The sequence below is a fragment of the Somniosus microcephalus genome, chromosome 6 (genome assembly GCF_052327205.1).
Source record: "Somniosus microcephalus isolate GS21.2 chromosome 6, FLI_Smic_1.0, whole genome shotgun sequence".
In the NCBI taxonomy this organism is placed as follows: domain Eukaryota; kingdom Metazoa; phylum Chordata; class Chondrichthyes; order Squaliformes; family Somniosidae; genus Somniosus; species Somniosus microcephalus.
Window position 1 is genome coordinate 136,008,732 of NC_140992.1, and position 23,598 is coordinate 136,032,329.

The window sequence follows — 23,598 nt, forward strand, 5'->3', positions numbered from 1 at the left end:
CCAATGCCAAGCCCTCATCCAACACCTATGGGCCTTTCATGAAACTCTCACGCACATTCAGCACTTTACACACTATAAGGGCTAATCGACCATGGGAGGCAGTACAGCCAAGATCAGGGCTTCACACTGTAAGGGCTATTCCACCATGGGAGGCAGTGCAGCCAAGATCAGGGCTTCACACTGTAAGGACTATTCCACCATGGGAGGCAGTGCAGCCAAGATCAGGGCTTCACACTGTACTCAGAGCCCGTCCTTTCTCTTGCAGGGCAAGCTGGCCCATAACAGGAGACAGGAGCAACGGACCGGGGGAGGCCGGCCTCACCTTCAAGACCTCAGCAATCTGGAGCAGCGAGTCCAGCGGATTATGGCAGGCCGGTTGATTGGCCCCGTCGCCACTGGAGATGCTGACCCCGTTCTGGAGAGCAATGGTAAGGTCATCACCTTCTTGACCTCTCTCCTTCCACTTGTGCCTTACACCAGCATCCTTTGCCATTATCGAACCAATACAGTGCATTGCAGCACTCATGCCTCCCTCGCTGCTGCCCTGTCCTCACGCTAAAGCAACTCTTGTACCTCCCTGCTTTCAGATGCTGATTCGCCAGGTGAGGAGGCGGGCCCTCAAGCTGCCACTGTGAGTGATTCTGAAGGCAAGGAGGAAGAGGAAGCCGGACCATCAGTGCCACCCTCAGCCGAGGCAGCCCATGGCCATAATGGGGACACGTCTTCCCTGGAGGGGAGCAGGGGGGAAGGGCCTGAGGAGGGTGAAGCTCCGGGGACCAGCGGGCTGCAGCAACGCGGTGGGGGGGGGGGGTGGTGGGTAGGGAAGCGCGGCGGCCTTCCCCCCCGGAGGGAGACTCTGGCCTCCAGTCCTGCTACAGTGAGCGCAGAAGAGGTGCGGCTCCTCGTTGGAATGGGCGTACAGGCGGAGCACAGGCACACTGAGCTCATGGCTGCAGTGGCAAGGATGCCTGAATCCATTGAGACACTGGCAAGGAGTGTCCAGGACTTTGGCGTAGCACTGGCAAGGAGTCTGCAGGACTTCGGTGCAGCACAGGCGGCTTCCACGCAAGTGCTTAGTGGTGCAATGCAGTCAGTGGCTGGTCTGATGCAGACGCAGATTGAGGCCACACGAGCGCTGACTGCTGCCACCCTCGCTGGATCGGGCATGAATCGCCGGGGCCCACGCCGCGCCGCAGCAGGCCAGCAGTCTGTGCTTCAGCAGATTGCTCTGCATGCTGCAGTGCTGCCCCATGGGAGTGCCAGTGTGTCGTCCGACCAGGGAGTGGCTGTCCTCTGTCAGGATGGCAGCATTCCTGCTGCGAACACTGTCACTTCTCCACTGCAGCTGCTACCACCTGTAGGACTGCTGCCGCCCATGCAGAGTTGGAGCAGTCAGCAGCCGGGCCCTCCAAGCCCAGAGCTGGTCCAGGCCATACCTCAAGGGCATCTGCCGACTCAGTTTCTGACACTCAGCAGCCTTCCCCTAGCCTTGCTGCAGCCACTGGGGTCCCATTGCAGAGGAGCTGCAGGGTGGGAAGGGGCCAATCTCGCAAGCGAAGCAGATCACCCTCAAAGGGCAAAAAGTAGCAGGTGTGGCAAAATGCTGTTAATTTTTTTAGTGAAGGCCGAGGATCGTGGTCATTTTTTGTTTACTCTTTTGTTCATTGTCTCCAGGTTGTGAGAGCCAGTTATGTGTCTGACTGCTTTTTTGGGGGTTTCTCTCTATTACTTTGTCATGCGGGAAGGGCACACAGTTTGTTAAATAAAGAAGTGTCTTTATTCAGATTGTGCATGTTTGCTCTTTGAACTATTTGTTGCCTTGACCGGCTCAGGGGTTGCGGAACCATTCCATTCATGTTCTTTCAATGGCACAAGCCATTCCCTCAGAGGGGGCCTAGAACTGACTTGCAATAAGCTGCTGACGGATGGCCCTTGCACTTTGTGCCTCCCTCCCGTCCTGGTGCTCCTCCTCCTCCTCTGCTGGTGTTCCAATGTCTGGTGGCAGTGGTGCTCCTCCTCCTCCTCTGCTGGTGTTCCAATGTCTGGTGGCAGTGGCTGAGTCCTGAGGATTGCCAGTTTATGCAGCACACTACAACGAAATGGGAGACTCGCTCAGGTGAGTACTGAAGGGCTCCCCCGGAATGGTCCAGACAGCGGAACCGTTGCTTTAGCACGCCGATTGTGTGCTCAATGATGTTCCTGGTCGCTTGATGGCCCTCATTGTATCGTTCTTCAGCAGGGGTGCTGGGCGCACGGAGTGGGGTCATCAGCCAGGTGCACAGAGGATAACCCTTGTCCCCGAGAAGCCAGCCTCCTGGGTGAGCCGGGGCTTCGAAAAGGTCTGCCACAGAAGTCTGGCGCAGGATGATGGCATCGTGGCTGCTGCCTGGAAAGCGGGCATTGACAGCTAGTATCAGCTGTCTGTGGTCACACACCAACTGGACGTTCAACGAATGGAACCCCTTCCAGTTGCGGTAATCCTCGGCATTCTCTTGCGGCGCCCGCAAAGCCACATGCGTGCAGTCAATGGCGTCCTGGACCATGGGGAAGCCCGCTATTCTGTCGAAATCTCGACTCCGAGTAAGACTCTAGACACCGGGTTCCGTCAGAAAAGTAACACTTTAATGTTTTACTTGCACAAGGGAAGCGTGTCTCAGTCAATGGCTGAGGCAACAACTTCAATGAGCACTCTTTCGGACTCTATATTTATACAGTGTAACAAACAACTCCTGATTGACATATCATTATCATACATCAAACCGTTTCATGCACAAGAACAATGACTAGAACATCGTATCACATTCCTGTACGTACACACAGTTAATCATTGCTACATACACAAAGACATCTGTCACCACAGACTTACTCCTGTTCTTCTTACATTCTTCAGTTCCTTTTATCTACAGGCTGTACCTTGGGAGCGGCTTTGGTACTTAGCACATTCTGTTCTGGCTGTGTTCCAACAGTCTTGCATCAGCTATTTCAATACTTGAACTTTTAACCCATGTCAACTAGTCCATCATGCTTTGCGAAATTGACACAAAACTATACAGGATATTTTATATTTCCACAATTCTTGTAAATCCCATTGCACGCTCTTGCTGCTTGTCCAGGGTCATGGGGAAGGAAATGTACCGACGTCTCCTTTTAAAGAGGGCATTCGTGACTTGGCGGATGCAGCAATGCACCGCGAACTGGGAGACATTGGCAATGTCCCCAGTAGCGGATTGGAAGGAGCCGGTGGCATAGAAGTTGAGAGCCACCGTCACCTTCACTGCCACCAACAGAGACGTCCTGCTCCTCAGTTGAGGCTGCAGATCTGGCTGAAGCAGGTGGCAGAGCTCAGTGACCACCTCCCTGCTGAATCGCAGCCTCCGGAAACACTGCTCCTCAGACATGTTGAGGTATGAGAACTGTTGGCAGAATACCCTGGGAGGGTAAAGTCTCCTGTGCAGACGCCTGTTGGCCCTCCTCCGTCTGGCCATGATTGGCACTCTCTCTCGGCGTCTCTGAGCCCTCTCAATGCAATGGAGAAACCTAACGTTTCCACCCAGTGCAGCCCCCATAGTATGTGGCCACTCAAGGTTATGCCAGCGAAAAAGCAAACCAACTACAAAGTTCTGGGCCGAAGCCAGAAGTACCTGTGCGAGCGCTGACTCAATGCAGAAAGCTCTCTCCCTTTGTCTCTCTGCAAATCTCTCTCTCTCTCACAGAAGGAGTGGTCCAAAAATGGCTACCACAAAGAAGCCAGGAAGAGCCCCCTTTAAATAGCGCCCCCACAGCGACTGGGAACCGTTCCAGTCAACCAGTCGCTGGGAGCGCCAGGCGGAAAGGAGGGGGGCGCCACTGAAGTTCCGGTTCGGGGCGCCCCAAGGGCGTTGCACCATGAAATGATGTCAGGATCTGCGCGTGCAGCTGAGCAGGCGTTGCGGTTTTGCGCCGCCGCTAAATGCCCGCTCAATTTCGCGAGAGGTGCAGGTCTCGCCGCGCCCGGGCGCTAGCCGCATCGCGCCCCACTTATCGCCCTCTTAAGGCGCTAATGGGTGGCGCTAACAACTGAATTTCTCCCCCACTGTGTTTTAAACAAAATGTGAGATGCAGCCAACCAGACAGAAATTAATCCTTCCTTTTAGGGAGGGATTTATGTTAAGCACGCACACCCTACTTAACATGTCACAGCAAGAGACTGTTCTCACCATTCTCTTATCACCAATTTCTTTGCACATTTCACACAACCTCAATGGTTAACCCTGTGAGGATCAGATGGCGCTATAAACTTTCATATCAGTTACGTTAACTCTGACTTCTCTTCCTCACTAACATACTGGAACCCTGCACTATAATTAGAAGCAGGTATTGTATTCAAGAACACTTTTGTTTCTACCAATTTCAGCGCATTTGTCCTTTCACCTTTGTGGATTCAAGTATAGCCCAGGCTCTGCCACGGAAGGGTCCTTAATTAAATGGGTTTGGAGCAATCTCCGTTCTGCTCCTTGTGTGTACAAATTACCTGTTCAGCACAGACTGGCACAAAATTGGCAGTTTCAGTTCAGAGGGCCTCTGGAATGTCGCGAGTACAGTTTGAGGAGCACTTCTGAGGTTGGGATTCAGGAGTATCGATGGAGCAGTACTTAACTCCTGCTTGACCATGGAGTTAGGGCAATGCAGAGTGAGCTTTACTCTGCATCGAACCTCTGCTGACAAAGGGGTCGTTGTGTGTTTTATTAAAAAAATAAGCTTATTCTCCTCACTGACCTCTTTTACCTTGATCAAAGCAAAAGTAACCCATACACCTCACACCTCTTTACCTTAACTGTACTAAAACAAAGGTTGAGTTCTGAAAATTCAGTTTTCTCCCCATGCTATCTTGAAGGTGCTGATTCTTACTGGTGTTTCAATCCATAGGTGCTAGTACCTCCCTTGAGTAACCGTTCTTTATGCCTAACCTAGTCCGGAGTATGGGCAGGTTATTTAACCATGGAGGATTTTACAAGCATGACCTTTCCCTCATCCAACAATAATGTATGCATATTTCTCAGGGGGTCTCTTCCCTTCCCCATGGCCCAAAGCCTAGGGCGCTTTGGATTAATTGTGACCCCACAGCCGCATCCCATTTGAGATCAGTTAACCCGAACATGGGGAACTGAACCTGCAAGCTTCATGGAATGTGTGGTTTGATGTTTGGAATTTTGACTAACTGGATTTGATTTTCCAGAATTGATCTTGCCTGTTATAGATAAATGTTTTATCTACACTTCAAAAGTCACAGACATGCATTGGATGGGATACAGAGAAAGCTGTATGAATGATCCAAATAGAAAGGGATGAGCTATGAGGATAGATTAGAGACGTTTAAGCATTATAATCTGGCGAGAAGCAGGTTATAAGGAGACCTGGTTGAGGTGTATAAAGTATTAAGTGGCATAGGTAAGGTGATTCAGAATGTTTAGATTTTGCAGTTATATAACACTATCACATTCTGAGGATGTAACAATATGCTTTACAACTAGTGGATTACATTTGAAGTGGGTAGTCAGTCACAGCAAGGTCCCAAAAGCAGCAAGTGAGTGAATGAATGAATGATCAGATATCAGTTTTTGGTAGTACTGATTGAGAGGAACTTTGGCCAGTACACCAGAACAGCATGCACCTCTCTCTAAATACTCTTCCTGGTCCCCCTACTAGCTGATATTGTAAATGGTTCATTCTTCTCGGCTCCTGCCCCTGTCCCTTTCAAAATTCTTCTGAGAATCCTACCCTCAACCCCTCTTGTCCTCCCAAACTACGGTCCCATCTCCAACCTCTACTTTTCAAAATTCCTGTATGTATTATCACCTCGCAGACCTGTATCATTTCTCCTGCCACTCATTGTTTGAATCCCTCCAATCAGGGTTCTGCCCCTCCCACTGCACCAAAACAGCCCTAACCAAAGTTGGTAATGATGCTGTGTGTGACTGGTGCATTATGTCACCTTGTCCTCCTTTGTTCTATACAGCCGTTGACATGGTCATCCTCCAACACCTCTCCTCTGTTGTCCAGGTCAGAGGAACTGCCCTCGCTTGGTTCCACTTTTACTTATCCGATTGTAGCCAAATAGCTCTAGCAGCGGCATCTATTCACACATCAACACCATCACCTCAGGAGTGTCCCAATGATTCAGCCTTTGCCCATTTCCTCTTCATCTACATACTGCCCATTGACAATATTATCCACAGACATGAGGTTAATGTGCACATGTATGGCGAGGACACCCAGCCCTACTTCCTCACCACTTCTCGCAACCCCTCTGCTGTCTCTGCGCTGTTAAACTGCTTGACCAACATCCAATCTTGGATGTGCCATAATTTTCTAGAGAAATATTGGAAGACTGAAGCCATCATCTTCGCCCCTGTCCCTGTCCCTCCCCCTGCCTCCATCACCCTCCCTGGAAACTTTCTCCGGGTTAACCACACTGTTGGCAACTTTGACCCTGAGCTGGGCTTCCAACTCCGTATCCTCTTTATCACAAAGACTTCCGTCTCGATAACATTCTGCCCCTTCCTCAACTCATCTAATGCTGAATCCTTTATTCATGCCTTTGTCACTTGCAGCCTCAAATACTCCAATACTCTGCTGGCCAGCCTACCACCCTCCACTCTTCATAATCATCAGCTGAGCCAAAGATCTGATGACTGTATCCTATCTCACTGCAAGTGCAGCTTATTGCTGTCCTTGTTGACTTATATTGGGTCCTGATCCCTCAATGAAAGTTAAAATGCTTATCCATGTATTTAAACCCTTGGCCTCACCCCTCCTTATCTCTGTAACCTCCTCCAGCCCCTCCATCCCCACTCTCCGTTGCTCTAACTCTAGCCTCTGTGTCCCCAAACCCCCTTTTTCCCCACCTGCTGCTTAGGCCCCACTCTCTGGAATTCCCTCCACTTTTAAGCCCCTCTTTAAAACTCATCTCTTCCACCCAGCGTTTGGTCACTTCCTCCAAATATCTCCATCTTTGGCTCAGTGTCTGTTTTCCTTATGCCTCTGTGAAGCACCTTGGGCCATTTTTCTACATTAAAGGTGCTATATAAATGCAAGTTGCCCTTGTTAAATACTGCCATGGTTTCTTTTACATGTACTTGAGCAGACAGATGGTCCTCAGTTTAATGTATCATTCTAAAGATGGCACCTCTAACAGCACAGGGCTCCCGCAGTACTGCATTGATAGTTTAACCTAGATTACGTGTTCAAGTTCATAGTGGGTTTAGAACTCCAAAGTGAGGGTGCTACCAGGTAAGATAAGCTGACACTTGATAGTAGAATTGAGGAACTTAAACTCGAGATGCATGTGAATGCTAGGCAGAGTGAATTGAAAACCCACAAGGGTGAGCTCAATGGTCCAAAAGGTTTTTCCTCATCTATGACTCTTTGATCAGATTTTTTAAATGTTGATGGAGGCGATTTGAGTGTTGCATGTGGATGGCCAGATGTGGTACAGTGACTTGCAGATCCTTCAGTTGACAGGATGGCCCTTGAGTGCTATCTTAACTATGCAACATGTTCTCACTCAAGGATAGATAGAAAGGAAAGGGAGGTGGGGTGGCTTTGTTGGTAAAGGATGGGATCAGTGCAGTGGTGAGAAGTGCTATTGGCTCAGGAGATCAAGATGTAGAATCGGTTTGGGTGGAGATAAAAAATAATATGGGGAAAAATTCTCTGGTGGACGTAGTCTACAGACCCCCAAACAGTAGCAATACTGTTGGACAGAGTATAAATCAACAAATAATGGAGGCCTGTAAAAAAGGTACAGTAATAATCATGGGTGATTTTAATCTCCATATTGATTGGACAAATCAAATTGGCCATGGTAGCCTTGAGGAGTTCATAAAGTGTATCCGGGATGGTTTCCTAGAACAGTATGTAATAGAACCAACCAGGGAGCAGGCTATCTTGGATCTGGTACTGTGTAATGAGACAGAATTATTACATGATCTCATAGTAAAGGATCCTCTAGGAAAGAGTGATCGTAGCATGGTTGAATTTCAAATTCAGTTGGAGGGCGAGAAAGTTGTATCTCAAACCAGTGTCCTGATCTTAAACAAAAGCAATTGCAATGGCATGAGGGCAGAACTGGCTAAACATAGAAGATAGGAGCAGGAGTAGGCCATTCAATGCGATCATGGCTGATCATCCAAATTCAGTACCCTGTCCCTGCTTTCTCCCCATATCCCTTGATCCCCTTAGCCTTAAGAAATATATCTAACTCCTTGAATATATTTAATGATGATTTGGCCTCAACTGTCTTCTGTGGTAGAGAATTCCACAGGTTCACCACTCTCTCGGTGAAGAAATTCCTCCTTATCTCAGTCCTAAATGGCTTACCCTTATCCTTAGACTGTGACCCCTAGTTCACAGAATCACAGAAACCCCACAGTGCAGATAGAGGCCATTTCGGCCCATCGAGCCTGCACCGACACATATCCCACCCTATCCCCGTAACCCCACGTATTTAATCCCCCTAACACTAAGGGTCAATTTATCATAGCCAATCAACCTAACCTGCACATCTTTGGACTGTGGGAGGAAACCGGAGCACCCGGAGGAAACCCACGCAAACACGGGGCGAATGTGCAAACTCCACACAGACAGTCACCCGAGGCCGGATTCGAACCCGGGTCCCTGGCGCTGTGAGGCAACAGTGCTAACCACTATGCCACCGTGCTGACTCCCCTGCCATCGGGAACCTCCTTCCTGCATCTAGTCTGTCTAGTCCTGTTAGAATTATTAAAGGAAGGATATACTTGCATTGGAGGCAGTTCAGAGACAATTCACTAGATTAATTCCAGAGATTGGGGGGTTGAATTATGAAGAAAGGTTGAGCAGGTTGGGCCTATTCTCATTGGAATTTAGAAGAATGAGAGGTGATCTTATTGAAACATATAAGATACTGAGGGGGCTTGACAAGGTCGATGCAGAGAGGATGTTTCCCCTCGTGGGGAAATCTAGAACTCGGGCATAGTTTCAGAATAAAGGGTCGCCTTTTCAGAACTGAGATGAGGAGGAATTTCTTCTCTGAGGGTCGTAAATCTGTGGAATTCTCTGCCCCAGAGAGCTGCGGAGGCTGGGTCATTAAATACATTTAAGGTGGAGATGGACAGATTTTTGCAAGATAAGGGAGTGAAGAGTTATGGGGAGCGGGCAGGGAAGTGGCTTTGAGCCCAAGATCAGCCATGATATTGAATGGCGGAGCAGGCTCGAGGGGCCAAGTGGCCTGTTCCTGCTCCTATTTCTTATGTTTTTATGTAAGTTGTGGATAGCCTATTGACCGGTTTGTAATGCCAAATGGATGCAATTTGCCCATTGGTGCCTGGATTGTTCTCCCTGCCCATAATTGCTTATATTTGTTGACTCCGAGCGGCTTACTCTGATCACTGGGGCTTCAAGTAACAGTTGTTGCAGCTGATCACCTGGGGGATGGGAGAGGGGGGCGATTGGTTGCTGAAGATCCAGTTGACACTAGCCATCTGGGCCTTGAATCCTGCATCAGACAGAGCGACTTGACAAAACAAGGAAGTTACATACCCCAAAAGGAATGAACCTGGTTAGGAGATAGAAGGCACAGATAGAGAACTTTGTATGTAAAGGTTAAACTACAGAGACTGAGGAAGATAATACCCAAGGTAGCAAAACCAACAATCTTCTTTATTCATTGGTAACTTCCACATATCCATATACAATTCACCTTTGAAAATAACTGAACGATGTCCTAGGGAGAAGACATTGTCAGAATTTTTTTTGTTCTCATCACCTTGAAATGCACATAGCTAGTCAGTAGGAGGCACAGAGTCGTGAATTTGATACTGAACTGGTTCCATGCTCACATTACGACAAAAGTGCAGTGATCAGACCCGAGTAGGAGGTCATTGTTCCAACAACACATTGGAGCATCCTGCTGCTGCTGCAGGGTAGATCGTGTCATTTACATTTACGAGTTTAGCTGATGGTGAAAACCCCACCGATTTGCCTTTGGCTGCACTGTTGTAATGTAAAGTGCCTTTAAAGGGATGCTTTCACAGTGTTCTCCATCTTGTCACTCCACTTCCCTTTCCCCGGTTTTGAATGACAACCAATTCAAGTGTAGTTAATTTTCATTCAAGGAACGAGGAAAACCAAACCTAAAGTAGGTTGTTATCTAAATCACTGCAGCTGCTGCTGTTTGAGGTGGGGTTCTTTGCTATGATTCTTTTCAGCTTTCAAAGTCACTGCTCCTCTTTGCCCCAGACCAAACTGTTCCCCTGGCGTAGTTTAATTAGAACTTGTTGATGCGAGTTCTGCACATTAGTGCATCTTGTGAAGATATCCAGCATTGTGTTTGTCCTTAATCAAATATTGAATGTTATCTTCTTCTTAGCCAGTCCCTCGGAACCGAGGATGACTTGCTTCCACACTAAAAATGAGTTCGCAGGTGACTGATTAGTCCAATGTGGGACCTACAGTCTCTGTCACAGGTGGGGTAGACGGTGGTTGAAGGGGCGGGTGGGTGGGGTGCTTGGGTTGACGTGCGCTCCTTGCGCCGCCTGCGCTTGGCTTCCGCTTGCTCCCGGCAAAGAGACTTGAGGTGTTCGGCGCCTTCCCGGATGCTTCTCCTCCACTTTGTGCAGTCTTGGGCCAGGGATTCCCAGGTGTCGGTGGGGATGTTACACTTTTTCAAGGAGGCTTTGAGGGTGTCCTTGAAGCGTTTCCTCTGCCCACCTGGGGCTCTCTTGCCGTGCCGGAGTTCCGAGTAGAGCGCTTGTTTTGGGAGTCTCCTATCGGGCATGCGGACAATGTGACCCATCCATCGGAGCTGATTGAGCGTGGTCAAAGCTTCGATGCTGGGGATGTTGGCCTGAGCAAGAATACTGAAGTTGGTGCGCCTATCCTGCCAATGGATTTGCAGGATCTTGCGGAGGCAGCGTTGGTGTTACCTCTCCAGTGCTTTGAGGTGCCTGCTGTAAATGGTCCATGTCTCTGAGGCATACAGCAGGGCGGGTATCACTGCTGTTCTGTAGACCACGAGCTTAGTGCCGGGTTTGAGGTCCTGGTCTTCAAACACTCTCTTCCTCAGGCGACCGAAGGCTGCACTGGCACACTGAAGGCGGTGTTGGACTTCGTCGTCGACGTCTGCCCTTGTTGACAGTAGGCTCCTGAGGTATGGAAAGTGGTCCACGTTGTCCAAGGTCTTGTGGATTTGAATGTTATGCCAATCAGAACACTGTTCAAGTGTTAATCAGATAGTGTTTCCTGCTCCTGAATTGTACCGATCAGAGAGAGTGCATCATTGTTAATACCCCGGCAGATCAAATTTTGAAACACACATTGTATTTTGTTTTACCAATATTGTCATTTTTTTAATGCCCTTTTCCGGAGGTTTTGCTGCTAACCTAGTTTTTAAACCAACATTTTATTTTTTTCTGACCCAAGGTATTGTGGAGATTGAAGAAGGGGAAGTGAAGGATCAGGAGCTGACACTAGCATCTCAGTCTGTGGCTAGAATGTCCTTCGCAAAGGAGCCACACGTCCAGCAGGTAAGAATGGGCTTCAGGCCCCTGGACATGTTCCCTTAACTGCACCAAAGGTCTTATTACCAGTCCGTAAGGGGGACCCCGAGCTCCCAGTGGCCTGTCACTTTAATTCACCGCCCCATTCCCACTCAGACCTCACCGTCCTCAGCCTCTTGCATTGTTCCACGGAAGCTCAGCGTAAGCTCGAGGAACAGCACCTCATCTTTCGATTGGGCACTCTACAGCCCTCTGGACTCGACATAGAGTTCAACAATTTCAGATCATAACCTCGGCCCCTATCACACATATATATATATTTTCTTTTTTTTAATCCACATTTTGTTTTTTCTTCCCTCCCTTCAGCTGTCCTTCATTCTGCCAGCACAATTCACACCCCATCTAGAGCCATCCTTTGTTGCTTAACCGGTCCCATTTCCACCTCCCCTTGCCTTGAATATCTCTTAATGTCTCTCAATCTCTCCTGCTTTCTATCCTATCACTGACCTTCCCTTTTGTTCTTTCATCCCCTCCCCCTTTTCCCAGCCCCCAAACTTGCTTTCCATTTCCTGCTTTTTTTCCAGTTCTGACGAAGTCATTGACCTGAAACGTTAACTCTGTTTCTCTCTCCACCGATGCCTGGCCAGCTGAGTTTTTCCAGCATTTCCTGTTGTTATTTCGGATTTCCAGCATCTGCAGTATTTTGCTATATTATTACCTGCTGTGTTTCACTCTCGCCCTCACTTGTGTGGTGCTCTTGCTCTCCCTGCTCCCAAGCTTGCAGTTGGGTAGCAATGCTATTGATGAAAATTATTTTTATTTCTAAGTTGTATCTTGACAGACCGAGTGCTACACTCGGTTAGCAGGCTGTCCTCTCCCCTATGGGACTCCTATTGGAAACCAGCCCAGACTGAGGGGGTGAATGGTTTTTCTCTTGCTGGCTATAAGGGTCCTGTGTGAAATTAGTTCCCAGTGAGCATGGTCCCACATCACAAAACCGCAATGAGCCACCTGGCTCTCTGACAAGCACGAGAGAAGAAATGTCCCTTAAGTGCAGCTTAAGGAAGTCCTGTGAGACTGGGGCTATGGGTGAGACTGGGGCTATGCATTTTGAAGATCTTTGAGTGCCAGCTAAGGAATAAGGGAGAGGTGCCAAGCTGAAGCAAGGTGTTTTCAAAAATCCAGGGAATGTTGAATGCCTTGGGTCAGTTGGCTACAGAATCACATTGACGATGAAATGAGCCTTCCTGTCCTCCCTCCGAACTGAGAGAGGCCCCAAAGTTACTCCTGTCTTCAAAATAACGAAAATCAGTCTTCTGAGCTCTGGTTAAAGGAAAATAATACTGTAGAATAAAGCCGTTTGTGAGCTACATTCCCCTGCTCAAATAATTTTATTTTAAAGCCAGCAAGCAGCCAGTTTTGCCTGTGTGGAGTAATGTTCAGCTTTTACAGATCAGCCATGATCTAATTGAATGGTGGAACAGGCTCGAGGGGCTGAATGGCCTCCTCCTGTTCCTATGTTTGAGGTGATTGTACTGGAATAGGGAGTTGATCTTCTATGGGCAAGATCCCAAAAATGAAAAGGATGCCGTGCTCTACTCACAGGGCAGTCACTCATTGACTTGTGACTCAGCACCTCTGTCAGTACACTGGCCAATATTTATCCTTCAACCAACATCACTTTTTAAAAAAATCAAGATTATGTGGTAATTTATCTCATTGCTATTTGTAGGACAGCATAAATTGGCTGTCACATTTCCCTATGTTACAACAGTGGCTAAACTTAATTGGCTGTGAAGTGCTTTGGGGCGTGTTGAGGTTGTGAAAGACAATATATAATGCAAGTTCTTTCTTTACAAAGTGTCGACGTTTTGTGTGACGTCTTGTGGCTGGCATGTATAAACCTTTCTGCTCAACAGCTGGTGAAATAGAATCTATTTGATATTCCCCATGGTTTTGCCCCAGGACAAAGAAGAAAAACCTTTTTATAATGTAGCTATCTCTTTGCTCATCCCCCACTCTTAACTCTTTCTGTGTCTCTCTCTGTTTGTATTTTACTCTGTCTCCCTCTCATGGATTAAGCTCACTTACATTGTTGTCTCTATTTCACTGTCTCCACCATTTTTCTCATTGTAAACCTCCTTATGTCTCCTCTTTCTTTTGTATGCTTCACACTTTCCATCTTTCTTGGTCTGTCTGCTCTCTTTCCCCTCTTCCTTGGTGCCATATTTACCCCAAGTTGAGCTTCCGATCATGCATCCATGCCATCACTAAGACTGCCTATTTCCACCTCCATAACAGTGCCTGACTCTGCCGCTGCCTCAGCTAATCTGCTGCTGAAACCCTCATCCTTGCCTTTGTTACCTCTAGACTTGACTATTCCAGCATACTCCTGGCCAGCCTCCCATCTTCCACCCTCCATAAACTTACGGTCACCCAAACTGTTTCCCGTGTCCTAACTCACAATAAGTCCCATTCACCCCTGTGCTCACTGACCTACATTGGCTCCCGGTTAAGCAACGCCTTGATGTTAACATTCTCATCCTTGTTTTCAAATCCCTCCATGACCTCACTCCTCCCTATCTCTGTAACCTCCTGCAGCACCACAACCCTCCGAGATATCTGCACTCTTCCAGTTCTGGCCTCTTGCGCATCTCCGATTGTTAATTGCTCCACCATTGGCAGCCGTGCCTTCAGCTGCCAAGGCCCTAAGCTCTGGAATTCCCTCCCTAAACCTCTCCGCCTCTCTACCTCTTTCCTCCTTTTAGGATGCTCCTTAAAACCTACCTCTGACCAAGCTTTTCGCCATCTGCCCTAATATCTCCTTATGTGGCTCGGTGTCAAATTTTATCCAAAGTTAGTCGAAGGTCCAGTGATGGGATGAAGTAGATAGGGTGGAGTCAGCTTGGCGTGCCTACAAACTAGTGTCCGGGTTCAGAGAGAGGTGTGGAGGGCGAGTGAGTAGAGATGCTGTTTGTAGAGCAGAGCATCAGTGGTGAACTGTAGAGGTCTTCCCATAGAAAATGGAGAGCCGAGGAGGCATGAAGAGTCGACCATGAGCCAAAGTAGGTTGCATGTGCATGCGTGCAGGGATCACTTAATAGCAAACAGGAGCTGGAACCCACACATTTTTCCCACCCCCACTTTTGCCTCTGCTGAGGTTGATAGCAGCTAGATTGGCAGAGATCAGGGAAGATATTGGTCTGAATGGCTTAAAGTTGGCAAACTATATGACCATGGGGAGTATTCCAGCCAAGTCTGACCCTATTTTTGCCCAAATGCACTTTCTACCAGGGCGTAGCTGTCAGTATTGGGAACCCTGGATAATCGCCGCCGCCCATTTCTAGGCCAATTGTGCAACCCTTCTTCCCCAACCACTACTGTCCCAGCGAAGATCAACTGTCCAGTGCTGAAACAAGGGGCTTTATCCTAGCATGTGTGGTCCACATGCTGCACCAGACTGCTCTTGTTTATTGGAGGAGCCATATGCACCTGCGCTCTGATCTTCCCAAGATCAACCAATAGAAGAGACCGTTCTTACCCGCAGATCTACTCCAATGAATCAGTCTGCTAGGAAAAGGGTAAACTGATGCAAAGCATGTGGTTGAAAAGAAGCAACACAGGCAGACGTCAATGACGAAGTCCAACACCGCCTTCAGTGTGCCAGTGCAGCCTTCGGTCGCCTGAGGAAGAGAGTGTTTGAAGACCAGGACCTCAAACCAAGCACCAAGGTCATGGTCTACAGAGCAGCAGTGATACCCGCCCTGCTGTATGCCTCAGAGACATGGACCATATAAAGCAGGCACCTCAAAGCACTGGAGAGGTAACGCCAACGCTGTCTCCGCAAGATCCTGCAAATCCATTGGCAGGATCGGCGCACCAATGTCGGTGTTCTTGCTCAGGCCAACATCCCCAGCATCAAAGCTTTGACCACACTCAATCAGCTCCGATGGATGGGCCACATCGTCCGCATACCCGATACGAGACTCCTGTAGGGGGTTTTGCTACTTGCTTTGGCCAGTCGGTTATGTCTCCGGCTGCCTTATCTCTGAGCGGTTCGGATCGCTCACCCCTTAGTTCTGATCCCCGGACTTATTGGCAGACAGCGATATAGACAAACGAGCAGACCAGTGGTTTGGTACAAAGAAAACCAAAATTTATTAACCAAGAAAATAAGATAACAATACTATACAAAAGGATGATATGAATGCAGTACACTTACACTTAACAGGGGAGGAGAAACGGCACATCGAGGGAAAATGGCTAAAATGACTTCAGCAATCCCCTTAACGCCCACCCTCTACACCTAGCTAGATTATCTTGCGATGGGTCGGAAGTATAATGCCCACCGGTCTGAGATGCTGAAAGAAAAGCCTTGCCCCTTTGCCCTGCTGCCTGCTGGTGTCACGTGGTCCTGCTGTTGCACAGACTTCACCGTCCAGGTAGAGATACCCCAGTAATTAAAAGGTCTCTGACAGGGTATCCTACCTCTCTGGACGGGCTCTCCTTCGATGGTCTTCTTCCTTTGTTGATGGCGAGGCAGGGCGCAGGAGGCGAGGCGAGAGAGCGCGAATGGCTTCTCGAGAGGCTAGTTATACCCCCCTCGGTAGCCCTTATCTCTCTGCTCAATCAGCTCATTCTTTTGTCTGATTTGAGCGGGCTGGAATTAAACAAAAGGTATCGATCTTGGCCCATCGACTTGGATGGCCGGTAATCGGTTCCTGCCGGTTCTGCAGCTGCTCTCCTTTGTCCAACAGGTTCTTTGATGGGGGCCAGCCCCGTCTCGATGGCCCCGCTGATTATTTTGATTGTTTGAGCAAACACCTTGATGGCCTTTATGCGTAGGTCTGATTGTAATTGGGTTTGTCCCCAATGCACATGCAAAAGTCTTGTCTGGTTTCGTGATCTCCTTGCTGCAGACATTGAAATGCACAAGCTGTTAGCTTGCCAGGGTCCGAATTGAAACTGACAGGCTTTCGGTCACGAGGTCTGACCGCAGCCATTTTGTTGTGCCCTGGATTTTAAAACTCAGTCTGACCAGGGTTTCTTTTAAAAACCAAATAAATCTTCGGGGGGGGGTGGGGGGCGGAGATGTATGAAATTTTCGAATCCTTCAGTGCTCCCTACGATACTGAAACTTGCTTGAAGTGTCCAACCAAGGTGAGCAAAATTTCTGACCCCCCACAAATAACCTTCCCCTGTATTTACCTATCCATAATCCCTCAGCCCACATTTCCCGTACTTAGAGAAAATGCGGTGTACGACAGGCATCTACAGATGGCAAATACGATTCGTTACAAACAATCCAAGCGTGGAGGGGGTCCAACACCCCTGCACCACTTGGTACATTACAAAATTTTTATTCTGTAGTATCAAACAGTCACAATCTTTATTAAAATAACACAATGAAACGAAGAAACAATCTTTATTAAAAATAACAAACAACGACCATCACATTTAAGTGATGCGATGCAAAACTCAAACGGGTGTCTCTTCTTCCACCTGGGCATAATGTTCCTTCCACACCTTTTTAGTTTTAAACTCTAATCTGGGACCCTTTCTCCTACACTGGATGCACACCAGGTAGAGAACTATCCCTAACTGACACACCACCAGGATGTGGGATGCCATATGGATCCAGGATGGGACCTCTATATTTTCAAAAACGTCCCACCAGGGTGGGGTCGTAATATCTAAAATGTCGGCCCCTATCTGGACAGTCTTCTGTTCCAGGGTGTAGAAGTGTTTTTGTGACACTAAAACGGCTTTTAGCAATTTGGTGAGGTGTTCTGGGAGAGGGGGAATCTGATAACCGAAATGCGCAACATATTTCTGCAGGAGGGTGAAATTCTCTTTCACAGTGAGGTGAACAGTGGAGGGTTCAGGAATGGGGACAATTCGTATTTGTGCCACTTGAACTTCTGCCTCGGGTTTGAAACAGAAACTGCTGTCACTCACCGCACACCAGCTGTGCTGTCCATACTGGTAGTGAGGCGCTCCTGTGGTGACGCAATATGTCCCACCTACTATATATGCTACCTGGGGGGGAACATGGCCTTGTGCCATTACCTCCATGGTGCAATTTATAGGTTTCGCGCCAGCAGCTCTGAACCCACACTGTGGTTTGGAATAGGCATTCAAGTGCTGGGGACACAGGATTATGTGTGCTCCCCGGCTCCAGCACCCTGAGAGGTCAGTGCCCGTCATAGCATGCTCCCACTTTATGATGTATGGCGGGACCGCTGTAAAACGAATGTGTGCACCCCCCTGAATGACTCCAATGTTCTCCACCCTGTACACCGGCGCGGGTCGGGCCATCCCGCCCATGACCGGCATTCTTACAACTATCCCCATGATGGTGTGGTTGGACCGCCCACAGTCCACTGGGACTGGGTAGGCTTCTGAAGCTAACCAGAGCTGGCACGGGCTTAATGCATTCTCAAAAGGGTGGAGGGCTGCGAGGTGTTTGTTGCTGATCCAGGAGGGGACTAAACCTTGCTTTAAATCCTCCAGATTGCTGCGGCCCTCGCCCAGCAACCATGCTCCATACAGCACGCACACTTCATTCTGCGCAGCCTGGTCAGAAGCGTTTCTGTCCTTCCTGATGAGAGCATTAACCGTTTTGGCATGTTCCTCCAGCTCCGCTATGATCTCCTTTAAGTGGAGTGTCATGGCCTGGTCCTCATGCAACTCGGAACCCACCACCTCATTCTCATCGATTAATATTTTCTTTAATTGCGTTTTTAAACCATTAATCTGGGTCTGCAGCTCGATGTCATCTAAGCTGTTGATGACAGAAGACCCCGTGTTAAAACCAGTTAAAACATCGTTAAAAGCACCCTTTCATTGTCTCCCAATCCCGTCCAAAAGCTCGTGGGTGTATAGTCTGGTTCTGTCAATGTCTGAAAAATCAAATTCATAGAAATTACGGAACATATCTTTTAAGAGGGCTTGATACAACTGCGCGGTCTCTGTGGGGCACCACGCGGGTAGGTGTACCTCGGTGAGGTTTAAAATCATGGAGGCTACCACGTAGTGCACCCCTTGATACAGCACCTGGTCTGTAGGTACTAGCACCAATCCGTTCCCTGGTCCCTTAGTGGTGGCGGGGCATCCCTCTACTATCATCCGTGACGTCGCGGTCGTGGGCAGGGGCTGTCGGGGACGGGTCACTAGTTCAGTGGCATTAACTGAGATTTGGGAGTATGGGATTGCGCATGCGTCCAGGCGAGACTCCCAGTCCATCCTCCTCCCGTTATCTTGCCACTGGCTGCGGAAAATGATGGAAATGCCTGTGGGGCAGGCCTTCTCTGATCCCCACATACAGACACAGATCCCCTGATCCGGTTCCCACCATTTATCCCAGCACACACTTAACCCCCCGTGGGTCCCTGTGATAGTCCGATGAGTGTTATTCCCCAACCGTTCCCACTCAACTCTGGGGTTCCCCATGCCTTTACTTAATTTCTTGAGCCACCTATCCAGGGGAACGTGTCCTTTTGCCCACGGTGACGCTAATCCTGGTAGTAACGATCTGTATCCTGGGGCACAGGAGGGAGGCCTCCTCGTAGGTGAACCCGGTCTGGCTGGAGTACTGGGACGAATTGGATTCCAGCCACCCCGGCCACGTTCCCTCGTGGAAGTAAGCGGTGGTCTCCTCCGCCTCCCGTACGCCGCTACTGTCAACCGCCAGCGGCGCCCTGTTCCCCGAGCACCCGAAGATGTGGTGGTCCTCGACGTTCCCTCTCCTACCAATGCTCAGCCCGAACAGGGCGAGCAGGATTATGCCTCCGTACATTCCGAAATTTCCCTGTAACAGATATAGAAGCATACAGCCAGGTTCCCTAGAGACTCACTGGCTCGGGTGACGTATGGTCGGGCCCCGCGACTTCGACTCACATGGACAATACTCTGAGACGGCTTACTCAAAACTAACCATCACCTTAATTAGAATTAAATGAAACACCCTAAACTTAACACTATATAAACTTAAAACTTAAACTACCTAAAACTATATACATCCGCCGCCCGTCTCCGGGCGGCCAGCCTAATCCCTGTTTGGGCTGTTGCAGGCTGCTCCCTGCGGCGCGGCTGCACTGACCTGCACTTCCGGTCCCTTGCAGTCTGTAGCTGCTAGCTGGGGACCTTTGTCTTTCGGCTTCTCCCTGGCTCGGGAGGCTGTCGTTTTAAGCTGGGGAGTCGGTGACCATACCTTTCTGGGCTGGGGTGTCTGAGGGGACCTTCTAGGGAGGGCTACTGGTGGGGCCACCTTGGTGAGTGGACCTTTTGCTCGGACCCCAGCCTTTGTGGGCGCGGCCTGTGGGTTTCCCACGGCTGCTGGCTGAGGGTCCTCTCCCTTGAGTCCCACCCCTCCCAAACCTAAGCTGGGGACAGGTAATCCCCGGCTGCCGGTGGCTGAGGGTCTCCGCCTTCAGGTTCAAAACCTGTGTTGTAGGCGGGGTCATCTGGCTGGGGCTCCTCCTCCTCCCCACCTGAATCCCAGAAGATGGGGGGAGTGGTCTGAACAAGGTGCTGGGTGACTCCTCCCCTGACGCACGCGACTGCGCCTGCTTGCACAGCCTGTGTACTTGAACTTGCTGCGGGCTGGGGATTTCTAACCTCCGACCTTGTCCCAACTGGCTGCTCTTTCTTTTCGGGTTTAAACAACTTACATTGTTTAATATAACTAGCAGCCTGCCAGTAACCCTGTTCTAAATTCTTTCTCCTTACCAGGGCGGCCTTAAAGGCAGGATCTTGGGCTTGGTCCTGCTTTTGTTCCGGGGCCAAAGCTACCCCCTGTGTGCCTCCCTTGTCCTGGATTGCTGCTACCGGGCCTGCTCTACAGGGGTCCCAGAACTCTCCTTCCCTGTCCCCCTGCTTGGCCACCTCGTTGGTCTTTTGGTTACCCTCCCACATGGTATGGAGGGATCCTAAATCTATGGCCAAAGGTTTTGACCTTTCCCCAGCCTGCTCGTTCCCTGTGGATCCCATTAAGCTAAATGGGACCTTGTTAGACCGGGGTGAATTGGTCAGGTCTTCCGAATGGACCGCCGTGCTGGAAGCTCCAGTGTCCACCGAATATCTCCCCTGCACCGTCTTCACCCCCATCTTAACATAGGGCCTGCTCCCCTCAGCATTTTCGCGGGGACACAGGTCGACAGGCTGCGCTGGTTCTAGTCATTGCGGGGAGTCAGATGGGGCTGAGGGAACTACAACATCGGTGGTGGCAGCTATTTTCCCCTGGCTGGTCAGGAGAAGAGATCGTAGGGACTGTATCGACTCCAGGAGTGGCTCGATCGCAGCGGGAGGGATACCTGGCCCTGCCTTTTGGGCTGGGGCTGGTGAATTCCTCCCCTTATTCTCCTTCCAGGGATTCTTACAATCCTTTCGCCAGTGGCCGTCCTTCCCGCACCCGTAACAGTTCAGCTTATTCTGGGAGTGTGGTAAACCACTGTTTGTATTACACTGTGTACATGCCTGGACATGCCTCGGCTGACTCCTCCCACAAGTCCTAGTATAAAGGTGACTGCTCCCCAGCCCTTTGTATTTCTGGACCGGTCGACCACTCGAGGCAGACCTTCATTCTTTTGTTAATAAAAGCCTTTAGTTACTCTCTTAACTCTCAGTCTTTTATGAGTAATTGATAGCGCATCAATTTTATTAACAAAATTTTTATAATGGAGAAGATCCTCACACCAGCATGCCTGGACTTAGATCATCGGGAGGCGGACTCATCCACCAAGTTTACTCACTGGCTTAAGTGTTTCGAAAAATTCCTGACCGCCTCCGCAGCAATCAAATCGGACAAGGACAAACTGGATGTCCTGACCTCCAAAGTGAACCACCGAGTGTACTCGGTCATCCAAGACGCGACCTCGTACGCGGACGCTATCAAGCTCCTTAAGGACCAGTACACGCGCCCAGTGAACGAAGTGTACGCCAGGCACCTTCTGGGGAGTCGTAAACAACAACCTGGGGAATCGACCGTGGAATACCTTCAGGCACTGTCTGTGCTTGGCCGGGCCTGTGGTTGTAAGGATGTAAAGGCCGCCGTGTACACAGAGGAACTTATCCGGGACGCTTTTGTAGCGGGCCACAGATCCAATTACACCCGACAGCGACTGTTGGAGCAGAGTGACCTCGACCTCAACAAGGCCTCTGAACTCGCACTATCATTGGATGCAGCCTACCGGGGCATGGATGCCTACTCCTCTGCACCGTGGACGCCGCGGGGAATGACAGCCTGGGACACGGTAGGACCGCCTCATAGCGCCGTGCCACCCCAGCCACACCCCAGCAACGGCCCAACTACCGCAGCAGTGTCCCAAGACCAGAAATGCTACTTCTGTGGCCAGGCAAAACACCCCAGAGCGCGCTGCCCGGTGAAAAACGCGATCTGCTCGGGCTGCAGGAAGAAGGGACACTACGCTAACGTCTGCAGGGCCAAAGCCACCCCGAACCCCAGCAGCGCCGCGTGTGGGCCATGCGGGCCGCCATCTTGGGCCTCCCCGGCCATGTGCGAACCACCGGTACAGCAGCCATTCTGGACGCCTCCAGCCACATGGGGATCATGGACGCCGCCATCTTGGACGACAGCCGGAACGCAGCAGGCCCCCAACACCGCCTCATCTGATACCCGCAGCGACACACCGACCCCTACGCTGGCATCCGTTACACTGGACCAAGCGAGACCGCACCAGCTGGCCAGTTCCACAATGGACATTAAGGTAAATGGCCACGATACAATCTGCCTTTTTGACTCTGGGAGCACGGAGAGCTTCATCCACCCCGACACGGTGCGGCGTTGCTCTCTCCCAGTCCTGCCTGCGCACCAGCGGATTTCTATGGCCTCCGAGTCCCAGTCGGCGGACATCGGCGGCTACTGCGTAGTGACACTCGTAGTAGACGGGACCGTGTACGATCATTTTAAACTTCTGGTCCTGCCCGACCTCTGCGCTGCCGTCCTGCTGGGGTTAGATTTTCAGTGCCACCTTAAAAGTGTTACGATGGCGTACGGTGGACCCCTACCCCCACTCACAGTCCGCAGCCAGCAGCTCCCAAATTGCCCGCCGCGCACCAGGTGCATCCTCTCCACACTCAGAGTCACCCCCCCCCCCACTGTTTGCTAACCTCACCCCCGACTGTAAGCCCATCGCCACAAAGAGCAGGCGATACAGTGCCGGGGACAGGGTTTTCATTAAAACCGAAGTGGAGCGGCTCCTGAAGGAAGGGATTGTTGAGGGCAGCACCAGCCCCTGGCGAGCCCAGGTTGTGGTCGTTAAGCAGCGCCTGGTCATCGACTACAGCCAGACAATAAATCGCTACACCCTGCTGGACGCCTACCCACTCCCCCGCATAGCTGATATGGTCAACCAGATCGCGCAGTACCGCGTCTTCTCGACCATTGACCTGAAATCAGCGTACCACCAGCTCCCTATCTGCCCTGAGGACCGCCAGTATACTGCCTTTGAGGCAAACGGCCACCTCTACCGCTTCCTTAGGGTTCCCTTTGGCGTCACCAACGGGGTCTCCGTCTTCCAAAGGGAGATGGACCGGATGGTAGATCAAAATGCATTGCAGGCCACTTTCCCATATCTGGACAATGTGACCATCTGCGGCCGTGACTTGCAGGACCATGACGCAAACCTCGAAAAATTCCTCCACACCGCCCAACTCCTGAACCTGACATATAACAAGGAGAAGTGCATATTCCGCACAAACCGCCTCGCCATCCTTGGCTGTGTTGTGGAACACGGAGTCATCGGCCCCGACCCCGACCGGATGCGTCCCCTTATGGAACTCCCACTGCCCCACTGCCTCAAGGCCCTGAAGAGGTGCCTAGGGTTTTTCTCCTATTATGCCCAGTGGGTCCCCTACTATGCGGACAAGGCCCATCCGCTGATCAAGTCCACCTCTTTTCCCTTGACGGCAGAGGCCCGCTTAGCCTTCCACCGTATCAAGGAAGACATTGCCAAAGCCACCATGCACGCAGTGGACGAATCCATCCCCTTCCAGGTGGAAAGCGACGCGTCCGACTTTACCCTGGCCGCTACCCTCAATCAGGCAGGGAGACCCGTGGCCT

General features: G+C 50.2%; 1 protein-coding gene across 1 annotated transcript in view; it reads left to right on the forward strand.

Moving 5' to 3' along the window:
* Positions 1-23,598, forward strand: part of thap4 (THAP domain containing 4) — a 410,225-nt gene that overhangs the window by 368,912 nt on the left and 17,715 nt on the right. Inside the window, exon 5 of the mRNA XM_085990827.1 lies at positions 11,440-11,543. Coding sequence (XP_085846953.1) covers positions 11,440-11,543 — 104 coding nt within the window. The remainder of the gene's footprint in view (positions 1-11,439; positions 11,544-23,598) is intronic.